The sequence below is a fragment of the Diadema setosum genome, chromosome 18, assembly GCF_964275005.1.
Source record: "Diadema setosum chromosome 18, eeDiaSeto1, whole genome shotgun sequence".
NCBI classification, from domain to species: domain Eukaryota; kingdom Metazoa; phylum Echinodermata; class Echinoidea; order Diadematoida; family Diadematidae; genus Diadema; species Diadema setosum.
The window spans coordinates 28,602,447-28,629,703 of NC_092702.1; the positions used below are offsets into that span (position 1 = coordinate 28,602,447).

A 27,257-nucleotide genomic window follows, 5' to 3' on the forward strand; every position below is an offset into this window, starting at 1 on the left:
TCCCCTTTCATATCTCAAAAGTTCATGAGTTCTGTGGAAGCTGTTGATTTGAAATACTCCCGCCAGACAAAATGTGTACTAATCAAATGAAAAAACTTACTCTGTCAAAAAATGAGTAGCAGCAACTTCAGGAGTAATCACATAGCTTGTTGTTGTGCCCATTTGGCAAAGGAACCTGTGTCAACACTAAGAACAGATTGTTTACTGATCAAAATGCACCTGAAGGATTGGATGCTGTTGAAAGTGAAGCAAGGAAGTAGTTTAAGTATGTTGTAATAGGCCTAGTGGAACAAAATCCCCCAAACTCTGTGCATGAATGTAGCAATGATTTCTGTGTGTATGTGTGTCTGCCTGTCTGCCTGTCTGTCTGCTTTTCTGTCTATTTGCTGTGCTGGGGAGCAACTGGAGAACGGTACTTTCCAAATTTGACATTATGCTAAGCTTCGAATGGTTGTGACTGATGTTTCCATCCATTTGTGTTCTGCACTGCAGACAACAATAAGCATGGTGTCCACGAGACAGAAGACATACAACTCGGAAACAGACGGCCAGGCTGCGAGGCCAAGTCAGGAATCAACGATGCCGGCGCACACAACCAATCGAACATTCCTGATCATCTTTGTCTCCTTGATCCTGGATCTTCTGGCCTTTACCATGATTCTTCCCCTCTTCCCATCGCTGCTTGATTACTACGGCCAACAGAGTCAGGTACTTTAAAGGGATCGTATAGTTTTGGTTGAGACCTAACTTCAGGTTTCTAAATTTTTTGATGAGATAATGAGAAACCTCTTATAAAATGTGAGCGAGCATGTAATTCCAAAAGGAATTCAAAGTTTACGGTATTTGATGAAAATTGGTTTTGAAATGGCCGAGATATCCAAAGCAGAGCGATCCTTATAAAAGGTGGGACCCACCTTTTATTATGATCGCTTTGTGTTACTTTGTTTTTGGGTGTCTCGGCCATTCCAAAACTTTTTCATCAAACGAACTTTGAATTCCTCTTAGAACTGTATGGCCTGTACTATTTCATAAGTGGTTTCTTGGTATCTCACAAAAAGTTAGAAGCCCAGTCCTAATCTCCACCAATACTTAATAACAAATAAGGTATGTGTGTCTGTCTCATGTGTGAGTGCGTGTCTATGATACACCTGGCAAATCAGTTGGTAGATTCTACATCAATTAATGAATGATGAGGTAATCTGCTTTACCCCTCTGAAAAGGATTTAAATTGTAGTCCCACACCATGTTTGGATTGACTTTGATAGAGTATTTAATCAGATAACCATAATGGCAGAAGTTTCATCATGATAACACATGAAATGATTACACAAAAGGGTTGTCAAATATCATTAGTTTCACATGTGACCATTGTATGGTTATTACATCGCAACAAACTTTTACTTTGATGTGAGAGCTACAACTTATCCTTCATGACTTCATGTCTAAGAAACGACATTTTTATGAGGATTTCCGTTAGTCATTGTGAGACTTGTGAGGCCATGACATTATCACCTCATCTAATTTGAACAAGTTGTGTAATAAAGATTTACAATCCACTCTCCATGATAAGCACAATGCGTTGACTGAGAGTGAGAAGGACGTTAAGTTGTCTCGAACACTATGGGTTTAGTGGCAACTTAACGCTCTTCTCTTTCTCAACCGACGTATATATTTACATGATATTTTTACGAGATATTACTTTGATATATATTATTTAAAAAAAAAAGAAAAAAAGGAAGAAAAGTTGATATGTGTTCGAACTGTTGCTTATTGAAGGTTGAGATCTTCTTTCATGTGCATGAATTGATATTGCTTTCTATTTCCGTGCCATGTTTTACACAGGGAGGCCTGTATTCCACTTTGCAACAGAGCGTGAATCAGTTTAGGGAAGTCCTGCACATCCCCAACATCGAAAAGTACAACTCTGTCTTGTTTGGAGGTAAATATTTTGGACACAAATTGCATTATGTATAGTTAGTCCTGTGTTTGGGTATTCAGGGCTTTACATTAATACTCAGTAATCCAAAATGATGCCCTTAAAGGGACTGTACAGTACTGGTTGAGGTGGTGATTCATGCTTTGAACATTCCTAAGTGAGATAATGAGAAACATCTTATGAAATATGAAAGAGCATGTAATTTTAAGAAGGATTCAACATTTATTTGATGTAAATTGGTTTTCAAATGGCTGAGATATCCACAAAAGTGATAATAATAAAAGGCGACAGGCCATGCCTTTTATTAGGATCTCTTTGTTTCACCTTGTTTTTGGATATCTCAGCCATTTCAAAACCGATATTCATCAAATAAACTTTTGATACCCCTTAGAATTGCATGCTCTTTGACATCTCATAGTGTGGTTTCTGAATGTCTCGCAAAACGTTAAAAGCTAAATCCTCACCTCAACCAGAACTGTACACACCCTTTAAAACTCCATACTTGTAGACATGCAATGTTGTATTAGATCATAATTTGTATTTTAGTTATTGTTGTTTATGTGTGTTGTAGGTACAAGTGATCCCTATGTTGACTTGTGTTATTGTAAAATTGCAGTCAACAATTTAAAGTAGAGTCATGAAGTCTGGCTGTATGAGTGGTCATGTGTCACAAGACTAGCGCATCATATTTGTTAAGTCAAACAAATAATGTACTCACAGTTTTTTACAAGAATGAGGGATAAGTCCAGAGTTTTGCAACCTCAAAAAGTTTAATCTCTTGCTCGTTTCGAAAGGGAAATTTTGAAAGGAAATCTTGACAGGAAGCCAGTGTGTGGTTACAAACACATGTATCACAAGGCTCTTTTATAACTCGTATCTGTGTATCCTTATTGTTGTACATGCCATGATTAGGGCTGATCACACTGCCAGTGAACAAAGTTGCAAAATTAGAAAACTTGGGACATTTGGATAAAAGTTGTTTCAGGCAACTGTAGCAAAAGCCAGTCAAAACATTCTTAGAAATATTTCTGACGGGCTTGTTAATTTTTCTATCTTCACGTAAAGTTTGTGCTGTGGCAGTTTGCAAGTGAGAAACACTAGCCAAAGATAAATTGTGATATTGTCACATGCATAGCTTCTACTTGATGTCTGGAATCCTTCCTGTGGTCTTACACCAAACATGCAGCAGGCTGCCCAGGTCTTGGTTATGTCATAGCCATATTTGCATAAAGCAGACTGTTGAGCCAAGTACACCTGTATGCATGCATATTGATATGGCAAAAATTCAGGCTGTTTCTGATATTTTTTGTTGTTTCAGGATGAACAGTAATGATGAACATAGCGGTTTTATTTTATATTATCTTATTTAGTTTTATTTCACTTTTTTTTTTTTTCGATGAGAATGGCCCCATTGTCATTGTCAGGCAGTGACACAGAAGACAGTAAGCTTTTGTGGCTATGCTGGGTCAGGGACAGATAGACATGATAGCTAGTCTGTTTACAGTAGCAGATTTGGGAATAGATGGTATATATAGGAAACAATTGTGTAAAACCCTGAGATGACCCTGCCTGCCTTTGTGTACACAGTGGATAAGTACTGGTAACAATCAGAGCTTATTGAAGCACTGGTTTTAGTTTTCTGAGTCCTTTGCTCTAGTTTGTTAGTGCAGAGAACTGCATGATATGCCAGCGTAACAAACCGATGAATTGCATACTTTCAGAATCAGGGTGATTACACATAAATGTGGCACAAGTATGAATCTGTCTTTCTTGTGTGTGTGTGTGTTTGTTTGTTTGTTTGTTTCCTTTGTCTTGAAGGCTTGAGAAGTTCACTGTTGTAAATAATAAGAATAAGAAAGAGAGAGAGAGAGAGAGAAAGATATTGCCTTCATTGATGTAGTATTGGTGTGCACAAATAGAAATAAGAGAGAGAGGATTAAAAAAAACCCACTTAATTGCTTTAATGTTTGTATTCGTTGGCACATAAGAGATCAGGATTTTCAAACTGTCCGTGGGAAGCTTTTTTTTTTCAGAGAACTCCTAGCATTCTGTGATAGTTGGCCTTCTGATGTTTAAACTACCAACACTTTTTTGAAATGCTTCTTATGATTTTGCGCAAACAATCTCTGATCAGTTGCTCTCTGATTTCATTGAAGGACACTCTTCTAGATGGTTAATTTCCTGACAGTGTTGTTTAACTCTTCAGTGGTGTGTGGTTTGTAGTATTGTACAAATAATTGACATCAATGAGGGCTTCAGTAAGAATTACCTACACAAGTTACCCTTAGAACAGTCTAAATACGTGGGAGGCGATAGGCAAAGGTGTTTGGACCGTTTCAAAGGTACAAGTGTCAGTAAATACTAATGCCTGAACAAAACGATGTGTATTACTCACTTTGTAAAATGATCAAACTGATCCATGCCATTTGATAAATTACCCTCATTGCAAGTATAAAATAAAACAAAATCTTGCTCCATCGCTAATGACATGAAAGTGCTAATGTCGAGTCATCATGTACTTTACTTATGACCAGCCATAAGCGACATTATGTGTTAGGCTAAATCATATTTGCCTCATCACCAATACGCTCTCAACCAATCATTGACATTAGGCGTTAGATTCTGAACTGCCATATCACATTTTCCAGGTATTTTCTCTCTATGTTAAAACTGGAATCTAAGGCCTGTTTTCATGATTTTGCTGATTTGTTCTGTCTTCCCTGCAGGCATCCTGGGGTCCTTGTTTTCTCTTCTGCAATTCCTGACCAGTCCAATGATAGGAGCTGCGTCCGATGTCTATGGCAGACGGCCAGTCATGCTCATTACAATGGTGAATAATTTCATTGGATGAGCGATCTTCTCCAAGAAAACAAATTGTCACTTGCTCTCCCTCTTTCCCTTTCTTTCTCTTCATCTACCTGTTTGTAGATGGATAGATAGATAGATAGATAGATAGATAGATAGATAGATAGATAGATGGATGGATAGATTTTCTTTCTTCTTCTTTTGTTACTGTTAACGCTGATTTTGTTAATGTTATTGTGTTTTTTAATTTATTTGTATGAGTAGCAAAGTGTGCTTAGAAACGTCAGTATGAAGCGCCATATAAATGCAATTATTATTATTATTATTATTATTATTATTATAGATAGTTCAATTGATAGATATATAGATACATATACATTATGAATAATTGAATGCACAGTCGAGACCAAGATATACATAGATTGGATTGATGTACAGATAGATAGATAGATACCAAGTAAAGAAGAAAAAAGCAACATCTGTTCGATTGTGTTCATAAAAATATTATTATGATCCTCATTATCATCTTTCAAAATATATGAATAAAATATCTCAGCACAAATATTGCACTGTCAGCAGGTGGTATGCCCAAGTTCGATTTTTTTTTTTTTTTTTTTTTTGTGGAAACTTTTTATATTCAAATTTTTTTATTTGAGAGAGTGAGAATCAGAATGTGTGTCCTTGAAAGGGGTGAAAACTATTGACCAATGCACAAGCACTGTGTCTGTTTGAATGGTTTGCTTTGTTCAGAAAAGAATGTGTGAAGTACAGCTGTTCTTGTTCGATTTTTAAGAAACAAAAGATATTTGCTATGCAAGGTGCAGGATGAATGCAAATGTTGCCTTTGTACTGTATTGAAGTCTTGATACATTATACTACAAAATTCCCCATTTTAGATATTCTATTGTATTTCTTATACCACTGTATTCCATCCCATGATTAAGATATGTAAGAGTTTTTTGTTTGTTTTTTATTTGCATCTTCCTTTGAACATTGGATCCATTTTTTGCTCAGTCATTGTAGAAAGAAGAGATATCTAGCAGAAAATAGATTACAACAGGTCAAGAAAACCATTGTAAAAATTTTCAGAATTCATGTCTTTGGTTTGAGCTACATGGAAGATGTTATTATGCAGGAATATGCTAGATGTGAATTTAGTTAAAGGAGTCTATTTGAGTATTTTGTTCTGCCGGGAGGAGTGATTTTTCTTGTCAAAATGCATGACACATTTGGGATGCATACATTTTGCATGAATATGTGCAGGTATCACCTCATATGCAGTGGACTCCTGTTATAACGAAGTCCTCGGGACCAGCAGTTTTCTTCAAAATTTTGTTATAACTGAACAAATGAACATTAAAAAAAAACAAATTTTTACTTTGTTGTAACAGGAATTTCGTTATAACCATATTCGCTATAACGGGATAGCACTGTATGTAGAAGTTAAAAACTTTGATACTGGGAAGGCAACCACTCTTTGTTCAAGTGAATTCATTGAAGTCATCTACTTGTAAGCTTGCCTAAACTTGAATACATCCGGGTAAGATATATCTTTCTTTCAGTTTATAAATATATCAGAAAACTGCTGAAATTGTAGGTATTATTTGGTTCACTGTCTACCCATCCCAATTTCAAGACTATGTTATGCTTGGACGTGTAGTATTACGGAAGTAAGAGGGGAGAGTTCTCCCTGTATGGATTTTAAGATGTGTCTCCAACATTTGAACTGATAGGACTTGACTAATAATGACTCAATGGGATTGTTGCAAGCGTGATGACCTATTTTTTTTTTTTTTTTTTTTATGGAGAGATGCATGAACTTGTGTTCTATTCCTTACATTCTGTCATCTGTCTTTGCAGGTGGGCATTGCTTCATCTTACGCACTGTGGGCTGTGTCTCACAACTTTGGCCTGTTTGTTTTGGCACGGATCGTGGGCGGAATCAGCAAGGGTAATGTCAGTCTCAGCACAACAATCGTCACCGATGTATCGTCTAGGGAGAGACGTGGGAAGGGGATGGTGAGAACACAAATCTTTATCAGATTTTTTTTTATGTGGTCATTAGCGCAGCCTGGTGTTGTGATTATCATTTTTCATATGTATTTGCTTAAAAATAAGTGTGTGTGTATTTTATGTGTGTATTTAGAAAAAAAAATCCATACAGCCGTGTCCTTTACAGTACACGAATCTGTTGTGTCGTACTGGTGACACAACATTTGCTCCTGTGACAGTTGCTTCAGTCTTATTTTCTCCAAGGACTTTTAATAGGGTTAGGGTTAGGGTTGCGATAAGGTTTTTTAATTTAGTTTGATGTGAGAATGAGGTTAGGGGTTAGGGTTATGTTTGTCGGTAGGTTTTATTTTTGCTTAGCATGCAGATATTTCATTGGAGCAACTATATGAATACTTAAAATATATTCTCTTCATTCTATATTTCATGGTTGTTCTGTGAATGATTTCATACAATTTGCAGAAACAAGTATTGCTTTGCTTGAAGACAGTAGAAGGAGAATAAATAAAAACCCAAAATAATTGATCTACTGAGCTGGCAAGCAGAGTTGTTCTTGTGCTCTCTGTCAAATGTTAGAAATGTATGGAGGTATAAGGAATATGAGGAGTATGACAGACAGTATGACCTGTAACTTGCTTTTCCAAGAAACAGTGTTCGTCTTTAAGATTGTTTTTCATATGACATTGTTTCAATTTAAATCACCAAGCTACTCTATACACCATATATCCAGCTACTCTAATTTTTGTGAATTAGGACATCCCAACAATTTTGTGAGTGGTCAAATTCAAAGTCGTGGAGTAGAGTACTGCAAGAAGAAATGTACTTCTACACGTCATATTGATGTTGGGATCAGAGTCGATATCTTGCATGTCTTTAAATTTGAAAATAGCACCTGACTTGTGAAATTCGGTAAAATAAAAACCTCACAAAATATTCAGTGTATTCCGTAAATGTTTTGTGAAACTATTGTTGAGCAATCTTTTGTGAAACTATTGTTGAGCAATCTTTTGCTTTACGTGTTTCATCCAGGCCTTGATAGGATTAGCATTCTCTGTGGGTTTCATCGTTGGTCCCATGATCGGAGCCTACTTTGCCCGTGGAGGTGTCTTCTCGGAGGGGTCGTATCTGGCCACACCCGCTTTGCTTGCCTTGTCATTGGCCGTTGCAGATTTTCTCTTCGTATACGCCTTTCTTAGCGAGACACTGCCGGCGGAGAAGCGGGTAATGAAATATGCAAAATGGTGACAGTAATCCTGAACCATCGTGGTGACTATACTTCTGCTCTTTTTAACTGGTTTTGCTAAATATTGATGAAATCATTGTTTCCCCCTGCTCTTTTACAGCAGCTGTTAAGTACTATTCTTATGCCACCATTACACCATCTACTACTTCTACCTGGTACTTCTGCTTTAATACTCCAACTGACATTACAAATTCTACTGTTATTATTGAAACTACAACAACTACCATTATTATTATTATTATTATTATTACTACTACTACTACTACTACTTCTACTACTTCTGCTGCTGCTGCTGCTGCCGCTGCCGCTGCCGCTGCTGCTGCTGCCGCTGCCGCTGCTGCTGCTGCCGCTGCCGCTGCCGCTGCCGCTGCTGCCGCTGCCGCTGCTGCCGCTGCTGCCGCTGCCGCTGCTGCCGCTGCTGCCGCTGCCGCTGCTGCCGCTGCCGCTGCCGCTGCTGCTATTACTACTCCTTCTATAAGTACTGCTGCTCCAAGTAATACTTGTATTGTGTGTTTTAAACATATATTGCTTTCTCTTTGCATCTTTTCAGGCATCATCATTTTTCAATAGCATTCAAGATACCCAGAATCTAGTCAACCCAGTTAGTCTGTTTCGGTTCTCAGCAGTCAGGAATGCTACTTCCAAAGGTAAATGTTGTAAAAATGATTAACAACTAAGGTTTCATCTCAATATGACAGTACTTATAAGTCCATTATGTTTACATGTAGCACAAGTTGCAGTAGCAAGTTGCAGTAGTAAGTTATATACCAGCTTCCTTACAGTATCAGTTACGATTTTTATTTTATTTTTTATTTTTATTAAAAAGTGTGTGCTTATGGTTTGTAAATATTAGACAGTACTGTAGTATTTGTTCTTGCAACATTTGATATGGTTAATATCATATAAAGACTAGCTACTTAACTGAATGAATAAAAGAAATAGCAGGACCATATGCAATTATGCTGTCTACCATTGTTAGTAAAATGATGTCTCTTTGAAGACAGGTGCCTAGATCAAATTCCTAACCAAATCAAGAAGACTTTCTAGTGAACGGATATCAACCGAGGCCCAATTTTCTTTTGAATCTCCATCAGAACTGCAAATGTTGCGGCAGATAGGACTGTGCTACTTCATCTACCTCTTCCTTTTCTCTGGCCTGGAGTTCACCCTAACTTTCCTGGTTCATATACGATTCCAGTACACCAGGTAACTCTACACTACACAGCTGGTGTGAGTGGTAAATCTAGGATGTATAGAAGGTCTCATATGTTGAAGGAGGAGAGTGCAGTCCAACAGAAGTGAAATTGATGTTCTTTATTAAGATGTTGACTTTTGCTGTTTTTGGGTGAAATGATGCAATATTCCAGTCAAAATCAGAATGTGATGTGAAACACGAATTCAAAATTTTAATCTCATGAACACTTCCAGACATTAAATAGGTACCTGAATGTACCTATGGGGGGGGGGGGGGGCAGAATCCGCTATCGCGCTATAATTCTGTAACAAGAGAAGGCCTCATCGTGAGGCTTCTTGACTTTCTTTCTCGCGCAACTTTTGAGACCAAATTTGCAGCGTCTGCGCGTACTTTTTGAAGCCACGCCCATTTTGTAGCGGCCAGTCACCCCAAAACGGGCATAATTTTGTGATTTTGTGTACATTTCCTGTGGAAAACAGGGCTCTGTCATGAAAGTCATAAAAACCGGAATCCGCCCCCCCCCCCCCCCCCCCCCCCCCTCCGGTTGTAGCATAAGCCAAAAAAGCCCGGCCTGATTAGGGTTACACTCCCCTTTGAGCACCATGGTATACTGACTAACATACTAACATATATAATAACATGATAACTTTGTAAATGAATTCTTGTCTTTGCTCAAAATCTTGTGGTACCTATTGCTTTGACTTTCTTGATATCATTCAAAATCAACATTCCCCAGTGAAGTAACTCTTCTTTCACTGATTTCTTTCTGTGACTTTGTTTGATTAATTTGTTTGCCTGTTTGTCTATTGCAGCATGCAACAAGGCAAAATGTTTGTCTTCATGGGTCTCATAATGGCAATGGTACAAGGTGAGAACAATTGGCTTCACTCTCTTTCTTGTCCCATGATGTCTGATCATAGGATTTAAGGATTTCCTGGAAATACCTCTTCCTTTGTTTTGCTGTTTGTCCAGTCAATAGGGTTTAAAAAAAGGCATTTGTCAGTCTAATGAGCAGCTGTTGTTGCCTTGGTGACAAACATTGGTGAGACACTGTTCTTCAGAGCTGGTTACAATGCATCTGTGTATCTGTATACACTGTAGATTAATCTCTTTCCTTTCAAGTGTTAAGTGTTGTATTTTGTTGTTTTGTTTTGCTCTTTTTTTGTAAGAAAAACCAGAGTTTTGAAGGGTGTCTTCCCACTACTTTTCAAGACAGCAAGTATGCACAAAGGAGGACAACTTCTCTATTGTATGCAAGATGTGATTAATGTCAAATACAGAAGACAGGATGAATGGATCTCTTCCTATCTCATTGGAAAAAAAAAAAACTAAAACAAAGGAGAACAAATATATATTTTATGTTATACGATTTTCATTGCAAAGTTTGAGAATTTTCTGTTCCCTTGATTTATCACATTTTAACTTTTTTCACAGGTGGTTATGTACGTAGGATAAAGCCAGGAAAAGAAAAAAGGGTCGCTATGACGGTAAGCACAGAGATTTCATTACATTTTCCAATTTTTTTTTTGGATTGAATTTTTGTTTTCAATTCAGTCTACTATTTAGAATGATGACAAACTGTCGTTTGTACCATGCATTTCCAATTTGATACTGATTGATGTGCCACACATAGTAAAATCATAAAGATTAATAGCTGAAAAGAGATATATGATTTTCGTATGATTCTTTTTGAAAACCATCTATTTTAAAAAAAAAAATTGACACTGAGGGTGATGAGGGGAGTTTCTTTGGTGATATATCAATACAATCTTTGTGAGAGAAAAATGATTATGTGTTACAATGTACTATCTAATGTAGTGCAAGGCCCAGGGAGAATTGAAAGTTACTGCCTTAATGTATTCACTAATTCTTCAAACAGGCACATCCTATTTGACCAAAAGTAAGTGTGTTGTACTGAAAGAATTTGCAACTACATCATCCACAAAGAAACAATATCTCTTCTAGTTTTATAGATATGTTATATTTTGCTTTGTTTTTTCAGAGTCATATTTAGAGTGATATTGATGTATACACTGTGATCCACTTATGTAGTGTGACATTTAGCAACTGTGCATTCTATCATAATATTCTTACAGGGTATGCTGCTACTGATCCCAGCCTTTGTGGTTATAGCCTTTGCTTCAGGCCCAATGCTGTATTATTTTGGTCTATCACTGTTTTCATTAGGTAAGTATACACTGTGAGGAATTACTATGACACGGAAGTAACTCGAGAGAAACAAAGACCGTTTGATGTGGTTTATACAAAGTATGCTTAAAATAGAGATCAGGAATGCTGTTTCATGACTGAATTGTAACTTAAAGGTCCTCTTTACATCACATTTGATGCATATGTGTAGGTCTGTTGTATCATAAAACATCCTACCATAAAACAAAATTTTGCAATAAAGCCTAAAATATAAGGAGATATCAGTCAGTCCAAGTTTATTTTTGCCTCATGCAGTGTCTGTGAACTGTCCTCAAATTGAATAAATAAATGAATAAATAAATAAATAAATAGATAAATAAATCCCATCATTTATTAAAATCCCATGATGAGGGTGCCTAGGGTCTTACTTAGGTCATTGTTTCAGCGTGAGCAGTTGAGAGATTTAAGAGCTTCTCTTGCTACTAAATGAGGTTTTCTGGCCATGTGTGAATGTGGGCAAATATGATCTATTTTGCATAACGATAAAAAAAACCAATATGTTTTGTGTGTGTGTGTGTGTGAAAGGGCCCAAGGAAATTGGTTGCTTGTGATGAAAAGAAAGTTCCCTTTTACAGAATGTCAGTGCCTTTTTCTCTGCCCAGTTTTTTGATATTTAAGTGTAAGACAAATGTGATAAATGGTTGCAACGTTTATCATGATTGAGATTTAAAAGATTATTTTGCCTTCTTGTTTCATATTTTCTCCTAAACTCAGCATCTGGGAGTGTAGTGCCTTGCATGACAACAATAGTCACGATGTTTGGTGAGTATTATACAACACGTAAAAAGATTCTAGATATCTGATTGGTCCATTGCTCATCACGTGACGTGCTGTTAGTTCCATTGGAAACTTTAGGCGTTTGAGGCGTGCAATTTTGTGTGAGCAAAAATGAATGTACTGTAGTGCACGGCTGACGTCACCAGATTACATTGACCCCCTCCCCCCCTTGACATTTTCCACAACCATTCCACCGCACTAAATTTTTTGATGGTGCTGCTTGTGACTTTAAACTTGCAAGTCTTGCAGATCTTATGACACCAATTTTGTGAAAATTGGGCTTATCATTAGGATGCTGCACAACCTTTTACATATGCTCGTCAGACCGAAAATAGTTGAAAAAGATGATTTTGTGTACCAAGATATGAATATTTTCTCTGTCATTGGCTAAAATCAATTCTTTTTAGTATAAATATGCTTGAAAAATGTTCTGTTATAAATTTTACAAAAAAGTAACGAAAAGAAAATGTAAAAAACAGGGAAATATGTAGGAAATTTATAAAACAATAGAATACATAGGAAATTAGTTTTAATGCCAGATTTTTTTCTCAAGTACATTGTTAGGAATGCTGCAAAGAATATTTGCACCAAAAATTAGGATTCTTGGAGCTTTATTTTCTGATGGCGGATGATTCACCCCTCAGGCCATAGAACAGCCAAGAAAAGCATGGCCTGATATCACTGTATCGAAACACGTCAGAGTCTATCTCCTAAGTGTTTGACTGAACCCCAAAAGTCAGTTATGTTTCAAAATTTTCACAAAATACCACCATCTGGATCTATCTCTCTTGAAAGACGAGAATGGAGAAAGTTGATTGATTGATTAATTGATTGATTGATTGATTGATTGATTGATTGATTGACTGACTGACTGACTGATTGATTGATTGATTGATTGATTGATTGATTGATTGATTGATTGATTGATTGATTGATTGATTGATTGATTATTTGATTATTGTCCACTCTGGAAATTTGTCGTACATTGGATATCGCAAGAAAACAAACATTAGATACATTACAGGTACACCACAGACATATCACAGAATGCGATTGAAACTAACACATATTAAATGATATATACACCATTACAACATAATACATTAACCGACATTTACAACTATACAAAACTATCAATATATATCACTTTTATACAATTATTTAACTCATGAATATGTTCATTAATATCATTTCCTGCATTATCACTATACACCAAACAATATAACATGCCAAAGTATATTCGCTGAATCATCTTGGTTGTGTAGCTCACTGTGTCAGCTCTGTGTTGTTCTTACAGGCTCTGAGGACCAGAAAGGGACCATTATGGGTATTTTCAGGTCGCTAGGGGCCCTGTCTAGGGCGATAGGACCAGCTGTGGCATCAGCAGGTAGGCTCGCAGGAAATATCTTCTGTGTTGTCATGGTAACTGATCATCAGATATGATTTCACAGGCATCATACATTGCTGTACTGATACCTGTTACTTCCTGTGGCATTTTTGTTGGACTTGCAAAAAAACAAACAAACAAACAAACAAAAAACACACACAACAGAGAGAAAGAAAACTTCTACTTGTCCTTCCAATGTTCTTGTGAAAGCCTTCAATGTCATTTTTTTTTTTTGGCAATTTCTACTGTCCTTGAGTTGTATATCTAGACTCTTTTATCAAAATATATGACAAGAGTATCAGTAATTGCATCTGGGTTGTTTGTTGGTTGGTTAGTTAGTTTGTGCATGTGTTTGTGTGTGAGTTTGGTTGTGTGTCAGTATGTTCAGAAGACTCTGTATGATTATTCAAGCACAAATGTCTCATAGTAGATTAATATTCTCTTACATGGAACGCTTAGTTTCAGTGATGATATTTCGAGAGTTGATGAATACGAATGCGCAGTAGCACTGTACACTTTCTGTAACACTTTCTGTACACTTGTAAAATCTGGGTAAAGTTTGGTGAAAAAAAAATTAGAACTTGTGATGCTATATAATACATGGAAGGTATCTATGTTCCTGCACATTTATTTTTTCTTTTGTGTACATGTGTGTGGTGTGTTGCAAACTCATTTCTGCATAGTCCCTTCTACTTGATTCTGTGTCCCTTCCAGTTTACTGGGGTGCCGGTGCAGCTGTCTGCTACATCTGGGGGGCTCTTCTCATGGTGTTTCCCCTCTTCATCCTCAGTCGCGTCGTCCCAAAGAAGGTGGAATAGTTAGGGGAGAACCTGAAAGGTGTCGCAGAGAATAGAACATGAAGGGAGTAATTTTGGGGGCCATGAGAACACACTGGCAATCCCATCAGGATGAGTACCTACATTGAGAGCTGTCCTTAAATACCTACATTAATTGTAGAATCTTGTGAAACTTTGACAGCCATGCAAAGAAATGCTACACCTGTGCAGTATTGATCTTGCGAAGGGATTTACAATGTAGTCGTTGTTGGTGTTTGCTCAAAATTTAAATTTCTCTGCATGTGAAATGTATCAGTTCTTTTTATTCCCAGGTGCTTAAAAGCACCAGGCATTGCCTAGAAATGACTAAAAAGAAATATTTTGAGTTATGATTGAATTAAGATGGTAGAGTGTGAAGCTCTGCAAAGAACTAAATACTGCAAAAATATATATATATGTATTCTTGAAGATGAGTACAAATCTGTGATATTCAGAAATTGCATGCCACAAGTATATATTTGGCTGTTAATACACAAAATATTATGAAGACTTGTTGTCAAGAATGGGAAGTTTCAACATCAGTCCTGGCAACTAGACCAGTGTATTCCTAAGGGTTAGTGTTGATATGGAGAAGTAATAACAGAGTACTTAAACAAAAAAACATGGAGTTTTGTAAAGTTCAATGAATGCTTGCTTAACATGCCATGCTATCTATCAAATGGTTCCTTCTGGGGATGTACATGTTTGTAGTGTGGAATTATTAAAGTAACTGCCTAATTACATGCTACATTGTGCTTGTCTTGATTGATAACCACCTGAGCAGGTTCTCTCGGGCCACATTATTTTGCTTTCATCACAAAGCTTGTCATGCTTTGCAGAAGAGATGTATTTTGCAGGAATGGGTGTTGATAATGATTTTAACGTTTGTCAGAGGCTAGAGCACAAAATATGGACAGCAAAGTGCATTGCCAGATAGTCACATTTGATTGGGTTGTGCTTTGTGTCTCTATTTGTTTGTAAGTCAGTATAAAGCTACTCCAAATGGAAAACTTCATGCAGAGAATGTCATGACTACTTTAAACACCACGAAGAGTCTGTATGCACTTTTTACAAAGTGAATGTATGATAAATGAAGCATATTTATTTGTGGTTTGTGAGTGCATTGTGCAATCTTGCAGGTCAGTTAGGTAAATTGTGTTCCAACTGCCAATATGCAGTATGTGGTGTCTGTATAAAGCAAAGACCAAAATGACTTGTTGATAAGCTGCAGGTGTGTACCTTATATCATGATTTTTTTTTTTTTTTTGGGTGATAGTTTAATCTTTATCATCAATTTAGTTCTCCCATATGCTGTGCAGAATTTAGATGGAGAAGTGTGTAAAATTGTTTGTACTCTTTTCGGACTAGCCAAGGTTACAGTCTGTCTGATGTTACAGTAGGGCATATCATTAATGGTATCATGTTGATGCTTCTCTCCAGGAACTATGCCAAAAAAATTCTGTGTGAATGAACTCGAGTCAAAGTTTCTATTCCACAAGGAAATGAGATAGTAACCCAAGTTTTGAATCTTACCAGTGGTACTTCACATTGAGCATTCCTCAGATAAGTTTCCTAAGCCTGTCAAAGTCGCTTTCTCAGTTTAACAGTGGGCAATCTCATCTGTCAAGTTGAAGGGAAGTATTAGAGCCGCTCATACTTGGGGAGATACATACATGAGTTAAATAACTGGCGAGTAATACTGAGCAACAAGTCTTGTCAAGCTTTAAAACTTGTGTTACATTTAGAAATGCATCCTCATATTCTTTGTTCAGACAGTAACTAACTCATGCATTCTCTAGATTTAGATGTGCTTTCTTTACAATTTGCAATATCAGATAGGTGACTGATTTTAGAATCCAACTGAAAGTTGGGTATCAAATTGCAATGAGGTCTGGTGTGAAAGCTATTTCAGCTTCTGAAGGTTAGATGTTTCTGACTTTATGCCATTCAAACTCAACAGCTGTTACTGTCTTGTTACTTGAGAGCAGCCCTCTTTTTACTTGAAAAATATTGCCTACAGTGTTTCTGTTACTGCATCTGTGTTTAAAAAAAAAAAAAAATACATTAATGTGAATGTCCACAGCATTTTGACTGAGAGTGGACCAAAAAACATACATTTTGTAGTGAGGGACTGGCACCTTTTTGTCCATTCTTAGTGCGCCCCTCTTGTAGGAATAATGTAGTTGTGCGACACTGAAATCTGGATTGATGTCAGTTGCTGTGGATGACATTCTGTTGCTGCAATTATGTTCTCGCTACCTCGCTCCACGATACTTTCCAACTGTCGCGTGAATCCTGCTACACACGGGTTGTCCTAATAGCGTCAAAATATTAGTTAGTGCTTGCATTACCTTCCCTATGTAGTTACATAAATGATCATCTTAATACACATGAAAGTGTTGCTTGCCCGACAGAAGGGCCCTCGCACAAAATTTCACCACAAAATTGGAAGTTTTGTTCATGACATAATTTGACTGAGTTTTGAAAGGTCTGTCATGTGATGCAATCATCGGGTTTTTGTGTGTGTGTGTGTGATCTTTTGAGTCCGCAAGCCTTAGGGCCCTTCTGTCTGGCAGGCAACAAAAGAAGCCACTTAAGTTCAGTCACAGGTAAGTTAGTTTTTTTTTTTTTTTTTTGTTGCTCATTTCATGGAGTTCATATGATACAGATGAACATGTATGTATGTGTTGTCTTGATACCTGCTGAAAACAGGCTGACTTGTACTGGTTGTAATGAGGATTGATACCCTTTTCCAGGCTTTTGTGACGTCTGTTTATCGTGTAACAGTACAAATCATATATATTTGATACAAGCTGAAGTAGTTTTCTATGTGAGAAGTGTCATTGGTTTGTTTTCACATTACTTTGATTGTTAAGTTACTATTTTGATGTTAAGGCAAAAATTACAACAAAAAGGAGAGAAGAAAGAACAGAAAATTGAAACCCCTGCCTGCACAAGTGTGTGATAGAACATCTAATTTATAGTGTTCCTCTGGATTTTTTTTAATGGGAATAGGAATCTGCACAACTTTGCATAAGTCCACCCCTCCCCCCCCCCCCCCATCATGTTACATCTACATTGTAAGTGGCACATGCTTGCATTATCAAATCAATATACTGCTTACAGTCTTTTCAGGGTAGTCACCTCGCACAAGGTTGAATGTATCCCAAAATCTTTATCAAGAGGAAAATCGAAATATCAATTGCAAATGAAATGATAAAGCAAGAAGAGACAATGAAAAGGCAGTTGAAAAAAATGAGGACATTGTTATATCTTTGGACCAAGGATTTGTTTAAAATCGGATAGGTTGTTATGTCAGGTCTCTTTAAGACAGAGTTCGAAATGCATTTTTAATTCATAGTAATTTTTTTAGACCTTCATTGCACTGACTGCCCAAGGCAATGTGACCAATAAACTTGTGTGCATATGAAATGGCACTACTGTAAAATGAGGAATGTTTCCATGCATTTTAATTTCACGAATTTTGCTAGAGCCAAGATTCGCGAAATTGACATGTACGAAAGTTTTCGTCTTCACTATATGTGTTGAATGCCAGTGACAATTTGTGCAAATTTCATGTCGTGAAAAAGGCCGTTGGCTCCAAATTGTGAAAATGTCATGCCGTGAAAATATTTTGCTTTACAGTATCTCTCGGATATGAACAGAAGAAAGGAAAATGCAAGGTTCGTTTCATGTTTTAGAGATGTAGTGCACACAATGAAAATTTATTATTGTGTCAGGAACATGGAGACAAATTATCACATCTTCGTGAGTAATGATTTCATTAGAGTATTGTTTTGTATTTCTACTGATATACCAGCCACTAGATATTCATGAAAGCTGTGAATAAGACAACATTTGCTTAGTTTTGCTATATTTGATGAGAGGTTACTTTTCAGGTTTATTGCATTTTGTTATTAAGGATGTGTAAAGAGTTGGTGTATAAGCATACAGAGTATCTATATCTTAGGTGTGTACAAAGTAGATGTATACAGCTCTTTTTATCTGCATATGTTTGTATTATGTTAAATACTTATACATCTACAATACGTTCTAATCTGTAATATTTATGCATATTTCTGTAAAGATAACAGTAACAACTGGCATGTTTATTCTCTGTATTGGCCTTTGAAAAAAATCCACTGCAGATATTCAGACACTGTGTGAATATGTTAATGTGCATACATTTTTCTTTGCAACAACTGAATTATTTAGTAGGCACAAATGTAGAAAAATTATGTCTGTGAGACTACTTATGTATATTTGTATCATGTCCAATGGTAAATTGCTACCTTGTCTAATCTCGCATTTTCTAATGCTCATTTTGGGTCATCCCGCAGGTTCTAATCCTGTATAGAGCGACTGGGTTAAGCTATCGTGGTCATAGATATTCCGGCAATTAGACCAAGCAGTATAATACTGTACTGAGCGACCTGTCCAATTAACCTGTTCGATACGGGAACCTGGTGACCTACGTATTAAGTCTATGGGCATTTCAGAATTCAGTATGGAACAGGTTAAGTTGCCCAATCCATTGACAGCAGTATCAGTGTCTGTTGACCTGAAGTCACAAATTTTGTTTAGCACAAAATTTGAAGTTGTTTTTCTGATTTTCTGTAGGATTTTTGTCGATAATTCATCATAATGATGTGATGTTCTGCACATTTTTCAATTTGTTATATTGCAATGACATCCAAGTTATCTATGTATAAAGTACTGATATTGTAGAGACGCTATGATGTGGAGTGGTGTTGAAACACTGTAACATTACAATTAAATCTTTTTCTTTTTTTTTATGTGCTGGCCTCGTTAAAAAGCCAGATATTGGAAACTGGGTACCGGGTACAAAAACTTGTGAAGAAGAAGACTGGAAAATTAGAGACACTGTACACCCTTTCTGTACCAGGGGCTTTGGACAGTGTGTACAATGCTGTTTGGTTTCCTGTGCCAATGGGCTTTCAGAATACTTACAAATAGGGTTAAACATTGATGTGGCTCTCTTAAACTAAACAGAATTGCAGGCCTTGTATGCTGTCTGAGCTGTAAAGAGATGTTCAAAAGGATTAAGAAGCGCCGAGATGTACAAAAGCTTTACAGTTTTTGTCATTTTAAAGTGTATCTACGAACAAGTATCCCCATGCTATGAAATCATTTTCGATATGGTTTATTGTAACACAACTGCTTTGAGGGAAGTTGAGTGTTGTTAATCTGGTCACTCACACAATTGTAATTGTTTTAAACATTCAAAGATTATTTCAAATCACAATTGGGTTTCCCCCATGACTTAACTTCATGCATATAATTATAAGGGTTATAGACAGGAATGTAAGACTACTTAGCTCACATTTGTTAAACAGGAAATGCTGTTCGGAACAATGTCTTCAAACCCAGTCTAGTGCCTCCATGTAAAGATATCATGTCACCATCAATAATCGTAAGTCTTCCATCAGCTTGTCAAGCCCAGAGTGGTCATGATGATTAATTAAAAGTCGAGTACATGCATTTTCAAAAGTAGGAAGTTGGCTGCAAAAGTTTGTAGCAGTATCGGGTGAATGATATTCCTCTGGAAACCGACCAGAAAGAAGTGTGTGATTCCTGCAGTTAGAAACCTGATACAAAGATTCATCATGAGCACAAGCAAGGTGTTGGAATCATGTTGGTCAATCTACATGATTGAGTACTTTCATATACAGCTGGTGAAATGAATGGCGCATGTACCATACACTGCATGTAGAAATAAAGACCATTATATACACCTCAAATGTGATCATCAGATATTTTGTTGTAGATACTTGTAGTTTAAATACCACTATTGCAAGTACCCTCTTCGTCCTAAATGTTATCGGCATTACTATTCTATTAGTAGTAGTAGTAGTAGTAGTAGTAGTATCGTCATCATTATCATCATCATCATCATGATTATCATTACTACTATCATCATTAGTGGATGAAAAAAGAGCAGAGAGATGGGCAAGTTAATTATCATACCAAACTTTACAGGTGAAATTCTTATTTTACTAGGAATCAAGTAACAAACTACATGTATAAGATAAATTTTAGCAGTTTACATAATTATTGACATGTCAGCCAAGTCATACACACAGGCTTCCTAATACTCATCAGGAAAAACCTTTGATCTAAGGGTAAGTGTGTAATTGTAAGTGGGATAATTTCTAGTTTGGAAATCTCCAAGTTTGCACCGTAGGTCAACTTAACTAGTGTAAAACTAAGAGCATGTTAGTAGTGGTTGGAATTGTAAAGATATAAACAGAGACGCTAGCATGATTTAGTCGAGTAAAAAACAAGCAAAGTGCACTTAAAGGGTGTGTACAGTTCTGGTCGAGGTGAAGATTTAGCTTTTACTATTTTGCGAGATATTCAGAAACCACTCTATGAGATGTCAAAGAGCATGCAGTTCTAAGGGGATGAAAATTGGTTTTGAAATGGCTGTACCCAAAAACAAGGTGAAACAAAGAGATCCTAATAAAGTTGTGGCATGTCGCCTTTTATTATTAACACTTTTTTGGATATCTCAGCCATTTGAAAACCAATTTTCAGCCAACAAACGTTGAATCCTTCTTAGAATTACATGCTCTTTCATATTTCATTAGAGGCTTTTCATTATCTCACCTAGAAATGTTCAAAACATGAATCCCTACCTCAACCAGTGCTGTACAGTCCCTTTAAACTGGCCCAACATGAAAAATCAATCATGTGGACTTGACACAAACTTGTACTTTTGGAGGCCCATTAGGGCCACCATGGTCATCAAATTGCTTTTTTTTATGTGGCCTTACAATAAAATTTGGTGGTCTGAAAAAAAAACATGATTTTTTAAAATGAAAATTCAAAAAATGTTAAAATAAAATGATTATTTAAGAAAATTGGCAACTGTATGACTGAATGCACTTAATACCATGTTCTGTGGCAGGAAAGTAAAGCGAAAATAAAGCATTTGAATATGAAGTAATTTTATAAGACATTAAAATTATAATATAAACTGATAGTTATGTGAAAATTGACATGTATGTTATCAAGATTCCAATGCCACACACTGTAACTAACTTCACTGATTCTAACATATTTGTTATTGAATTGAGGCATGAATGTGGATTTCCATGGCACCACATAGGCCCTATTCATGAAAATTTATTTACCCTATAGATGTATACCTATTTCTATTTTGGATAGATAAGATTCAGATTAAAGATAGAAAAATGGTTCAGTTGAATTGCACCATAAATTATAGACTCGAGTTTGGCAGTGAATACTTTCTTGCAACCTTGCATTTTAGAGTTGAAATGCGTTCAGTGAAGCACTGAGCCGTGAGTTACTCTCCATTTTTTTCTGGATGAGAAAAAACCCCACATAAGTGTAAGAGCAATGTGCAAGCTTATAAATCTCCGCAGGCCGTTCGGGTCACCGAAACATCACTTAAAAAAAAAAAATGGTGGCCCCACATCTAGTTTACGTGACCTCGGACCACCAGAACTAGTCTTGTTTGAAGTAAGTGTTGTGGAAAAGAGTAGTAAACTAATTTCTTCTCAAACGGTATACCTGTACCTTTACAATCTATAGGTCAACTGAAATGGGGTGGGGAGGTCTTTTGATTTTATAATCCAATCCTGGTGGACCCATTTTCGTAGTTCAGACGCAAACTGATATCAAAACATGTCAGATTCTTCCCAAAAATTTAATGATACAAAAAAAGGCACTTGTTCGTGTTGCGCGCTTTTGTCGCACAAGAGGGCGTTTTTTTTTTTCATGCAGAGTTGTCGTACTTCATGAGTAAATCGAGCTTTAGATCGGCGACGCGAACGCGCTACTGGAACGCTAAGACGACGCCTTCATCCGGGTTGGACAATGGAAACAGTGTTGTCTCGCGCATGTGCTCAACCCATTTGTTATTGTTGTGTTGTTTAATAAACATAGAAAAATCAAACAATCAATCCCTTCAAGATTTCTTTGAAATCGGAAATGGAATATAAAAAGGGTTTACGTATTGGTACTCTGCCAACGACGAAAAAAAAATGTCGATGATAATCATAATAATTTTTATACAAAATTATCTATGATGATGTAGATAAAAATAACAACACCTCTACTACCCATCCATTGTTTTATTGACACACACACACACTGATACACTTTGGGCTCTTCAAAACTAAAAAGTCAGTATAAACAAATGATTGCAAACTGTCAAGTATACATTCCGTGCTCTGTGCTATAACGCAAACATTAGGTTCCTCGTCACATCCATAAAACACTGTGCATCAGCCATGCATGTATATGTTACAACGAAGTTGGGGATGAAAAGGAACCCCGAAAACCACGTTTTCAAAGTGGCTCTTACAAAATAAATACATGTGGAGTAATAGTAGACGAACAGAGTGGTAGATGTTAAAACATCGAAAGCGGGATCCAAAATGTAAACAGTTATGGCAAGTTCCCCGTGTTTTCAAAACAGTGATGAATCAGTCACAAACCACACACACACACACACGCTATAATAGGAGTCCGAGAGAGGCGATGATGCCATTCTTATCACGCAAGTTTTTTACTGGCTCGCACGCAAAAATTGATACTTTGTATATCAGGAACATCGTGTTTGTGGTACCATAGATTCCACCTAAAATGTGATGCATCATGTTCATATTGGTTTCATGTCCAGCAAAACAAAACAAAACAAAACAAAAAACAAAACAAAAAACCAACAACAACATAAATTTAGGGAAGATTCACATACAGGTAACATGGGAGATGATGCGTGCTTCGCGAGACACGAAACTTTAAAGGTGTTATTTACAACTTGGAGCAGTGATTTGAATTAATAAAAAATGTTCGAGTTATCGCATTTGATACATAATGTTTTTAGGTCAGTTGTATTACAAAACATCCTACCATATAAAATTTTGCAATAAAAGCCTTTAAAATATAAGGAGATATTACTAATTTTTCTCAATAAACCATAATTGTTAGGCGGTTTATTCTAAAAACAATTCTATTATAATATTTTGTCACATTTTGTATATTTAATAATATTTTACATTGATTATACTGATTAACATTTTACACTGGTTGTTTCTATCCCAACTCACATTTAGAACTATTTGAAGCATTGAAAGCGGGGTTTTTGTTTCTCATCTGCAAATTGTAAATAATACCTTTATTTCCCAAATTTACTTATTTCAGGTCCAATTTTGAAGAAACACCAACCTTTATTTATCAAGCCCAACCAGTGAACACGGTGGGGAATTACTCTCTAATAACAAAATGTGGATTCTTTCAGTTATGGAAAGTGAGGTAAAAAAACAAACAAAAACAAACATAAAAAAACTAACAATCAACAACCTACACTCTCTATGTAGACAATAATTGTGTTTATTAGCGAATGGAATCACAAGATGTTACATAGCAAATACTTTATGCTGACCCAACTGTTCTTATAGTGTCCGATTTTATGAACGTTAAAGGGGGACAGGATATCCCAAAATGCTAGTATAGGCCCTACACGTTTTGCAAATTCAGAAATATTAGGATAGTATTCATCAGTGAAGTTTGAGGAAAATCGGACAATCCGAGACGTTCAAAAGTTTTGATTTGTTAAAGTTTTGGTTGAAATCTATGTAGTGTCATCCCTGGATAAAGAGACTCCGGCAACTCGTAATTTTGGTCACAGTATATTAGGCCCAATATAGGCCTATAGGACAACGCAGCTTGTCTGATTTTCCTGCAAACTTCAGCAATGTGTATACGGCCTAGCATTCCAACATTCTCTGAAACCATGCACGTGTACATTTTCGGTAAGTTCCCCTCAAAGGCCAGAATGGATTTCTGAACATGAAACAAAACATTTTCGAAATGCGGTATGTGCAATCAAAAGAATAATGGAGGCAGATATTTTCTATTAGACGTATATATGACGGGATGTATCTAAAATGTGATTATTTCATTTAACAGATGATAATATCCCCTTTAGTATCCCCTAGATAAAGAAAATATGAAACTGAAATAATTGTGATCAATTGACCAATATGCACAATTACTTTTCGCTACTCCTATTCTGACTGACCAAAACCAGTTGTCCGATCTACCCCTTATATTTTTCTGCCATATTCCTCTCAGCACATACACACATTATCATACACACATAATTATCCAAAGAACAAACGTTGAAACCGAGAAGGTACAGCATCACCCAAGGTAAACGCCTCCTTCTATCTACTGAAGAGAAGGCTGCGGCGCGTACACAAAGAAATTCTTCTACATTGTTATACTGTACTGGAGGTAGTAAGGGAAACTCCCTTTTCCAGTACGCGCAATTATCAGGTTTCCCCCACCGGGGCCGAGGACGCCCCGCCACGGCTTGTAGGCAGACTATGCGATGACCCCGTGAGCCATCCTCGAGTCCTCACATGTGTCTCGTATGTTTACACACAAGAGAGCAATCGACTGTGCCCGGTCGTTGTCACATCGAGGGAATACGAACCCGGAAGTATCAGGCGGACAAACGACAGAGAAAGCGCCCACGCACCAGCCTTCATGCTAGTTGCGCGTGCTTGTGGTAGTTAGTGTGTTGCTAAAACTGACGTTATTCTCGATTTCCTGGTCATTCCTTCCTCTGAAGCGTGGAAATTTTGCTGGATGTATTCGGAGCTTTGTAGAACGCGAGTGGATCTGCACTAGTGATTGAGGTAATCTAGGGAATTGCAATGGATTTAAGTGCTAAGAGTGAGATTTTCACTTCGTCATTCTGCATGTGATATGCACTGCACTGTGTTGATTTTCTTTTGCACGATTCAATAACAGAATAAGAATGCCGTCACTAGTAAGAACTGTAACTCACACCATGGTCACCAGTCACTGCAGTCTTGACAGCCAAATGTTATGTTCCATGTGCATGTGATTGATTGTTAAATGTTTCTTAGGGGCAACATGTGTGGGTTCACATGCCTACGGGCAATAGTAGATGTATTTACTTTTGTGTGCCCTGACCCTCATGTAGTCTCCATTCATTTCATTTTCATTTTGTGTAATGTGTACAGTACAGTGTATCCTTTGTAATGTTCATTCTGGTTTTTGTTTCATGTTTGTGATGTTAATGATATGTATCCTATATTCTTTACCTAGTCGAATAAATAATAATAATAATGAATAATAATAGGGGTAATTGATTGTTACGTGCCTCACAAGGCCAAGGAAACGATTTAAAAAGGTCCACTGAATCTGTCTACCCACCTCCCTGTTTATACCAGTTTATATCACATCACTCTTGGCAAGGCTCTGTCAGATGGCACATTTGAGCTGGTGATCTTATTGTTGCATGTTTTCAGGCATGATCTTTAGTTGTCATAAATCCAAGCTCCACTTCAAGCCCACTTCACCATGTCATTTCAACTCAAAACAATACATGACATTTTCGTTAATTAAATCTCGAAATAGTAATCCTGTAGATGGTCAAATAGTATACACAACCATGTAATAAAGCTGTGTATGATTGTTTATATGCTTAATTTGAATTACAGGGCATTTGACATTCATCCTTGGCATTGATGATGGCTGTGTGCTGAAAAGCGGTCAGATTAGATTTGTGCTGGTATCCCTGTATATATACAGTATTCATCGCATAATCGGGACAGGTTGGGAGTAGCAAACACGGCCCCTTTAAGCGGGGTGCCCGATTTCGCGATGAGCACTCACCATACACTAACGGCATACGACATGTGCATGTACATGTAGTGTGCACACATACACACACACACACACACACACATGCATACTGACATACTGTACATGTACATGAATACAGAACCACGCTACCCCTCGGCGCGACCCTCTTGCTCTCCCTGCACATAGCTTTGCTTATATGTAGGGGAGAAGAATGTTCGCGAAAGCATGTGTTTCGCAATGGCATGGATACTTATAAAAGGTTGTATAATACACGGCGCTTTCGTGGCTATGCATGTACGTGTACTGGATGGACGGAGGTCAAAACACACCAGTCCGAAGCTTGCTTTGTAAGTTCGATGTAAACGACAACTGACAGGGAATCTTTGAAATATTGTTGTGGTATTTTGGTAGATTTTTTGTGTAAAATATCAACAAAATGAAAGATCGCTTGAAGAAAAATTGTCCCGTTTATCAGAGGTCCCCGCCCGATTATCCAGTGAAAATAACATGCATTGGAAATGTTTCTGGGAAGCGTATGTCATTTAAGCGAGGTTCCCGATTATCAGATGCCCGATTATGCGATGAATACTGTACTATGTAGTTAGTGCTTAGATTCATATTCAGGGCCAACACCACTTGCCAGAGCAAAAAGTCATTGAAATATACTGCTGTTGTCTTGTCTCCTCATTTCTGCGAGTATTATGAAGGGCTATGTGTCATATCTACCAGCAGTAATATTTGTCAGGTGATTAGTTTATTTTCATTTTCCATGAGGCCTAATGGCAGAACTATACTTATGTTTATAAATAGGGCTTCTTATATTTGTTTTTTATGCTGGAGGTTTCAACCATTTTGAATAAAAGATTATACCTGGGCCCCGTTTTATCAAAAGATATAATCAATTTGTTTTGTAAATGTTCTTACCACACAGGTTGCCATAGACTTCTGAAAGAAAGCAACTATATAGTCAGTTATAACTCTTCATGAAACAGCACCCAGGTAGTGCAATAACATCATTTATTTCATGTAATATCTCAAGATCTCCCCCTCTCCCTTTTACCACCATGTAGTGCTCAAAGTGGTCTAAATGCAACATACAATTACCCCTATCACTGGAGTCAAACTCACACCAGAAGTGCACTTACTCCATTCCTTTGAGAGCATTCCAGTCAGGCTACCACTTTTTATGGTATGCATTCTCATTTAATTTA

General features: G+C 37.0%; 2 protein-coding genes across 2 annotated transcripts in view; both read left to right on the plus strand.

The window, feature by feature from the left end:
- The first annotated feature begins 504 nt into the window (after positions 1 to 504).
- Positions 505 to 14,664, plus strand: LOC140241429 (major facilitator superfamily domain-containing protein 10-like). Its single transcript, XM_072321159.1, has 13 exons — positions 505 to 708; positions 1,843 to 1,939; positions 4,663 to 4,766; positions 6,602 to 6,760; positions 7,781 to 7,972; positions 8,545 to 8,641; positions 9,089 to 9,200; positions 10,002 to 10,057; positions 10,624 to 10,676; positions 11,286 to 11,376; positions 12,112 to 12,159; positions 13,472 to 13,561; positions 14,276 to 14,664. The coding sequence occupies exons 1-13, from the start codon at positions 505 to 507 to the stop codon at positions 14,377 to 14,379; spliced, it is 1,407 nt and encodes a 468-aa protein (XP_072177260.1). The 3' UTR covers positions 14,380 to 14,664.
- Positions 14,665 to 24,943: 10,279 nt separating this feature from the next.
- The window catches only part of LOC140242068 (pleckstrin homology domain-containing family A member 1-like), a 98,580-nt gene continuing 96,266 nt past the window's right edge, over positions 24,944 to 27,257 (plus strand). The window contains exon 1 of the mRNA XM_072321829.1: positions 24,944 to 25,070. The gene's annotated coding sequence lies outside the window, so the exon portion shown is untranslated. The remainder of the gene's footprint in view (positions 25,071 to 27,257) is intronic.

Coding starts and splice junctions, on each gene's coding strand:
- LOC140241429 (XM_072321159.1), top strand. CDS start 505: ATGGTGTCCACGAGACAGAAGACATACAACTCGGAAACAGACGGCCAG. Junction 8,642..9,088: donor CAGGAATGCTACTTCCAAAG/GTAAATGTTGTA, acceptor AATCTCCATCAG/AACTGCAAATGTTGCGGCAG. Junction 13,562..14,275: donor ACCAGCTGTGGCATCAGCAG/GTAGGCTCGCAG, acceptor TGTCCCTTCCAG/TTTACTGGGGTGCCGGTGCA.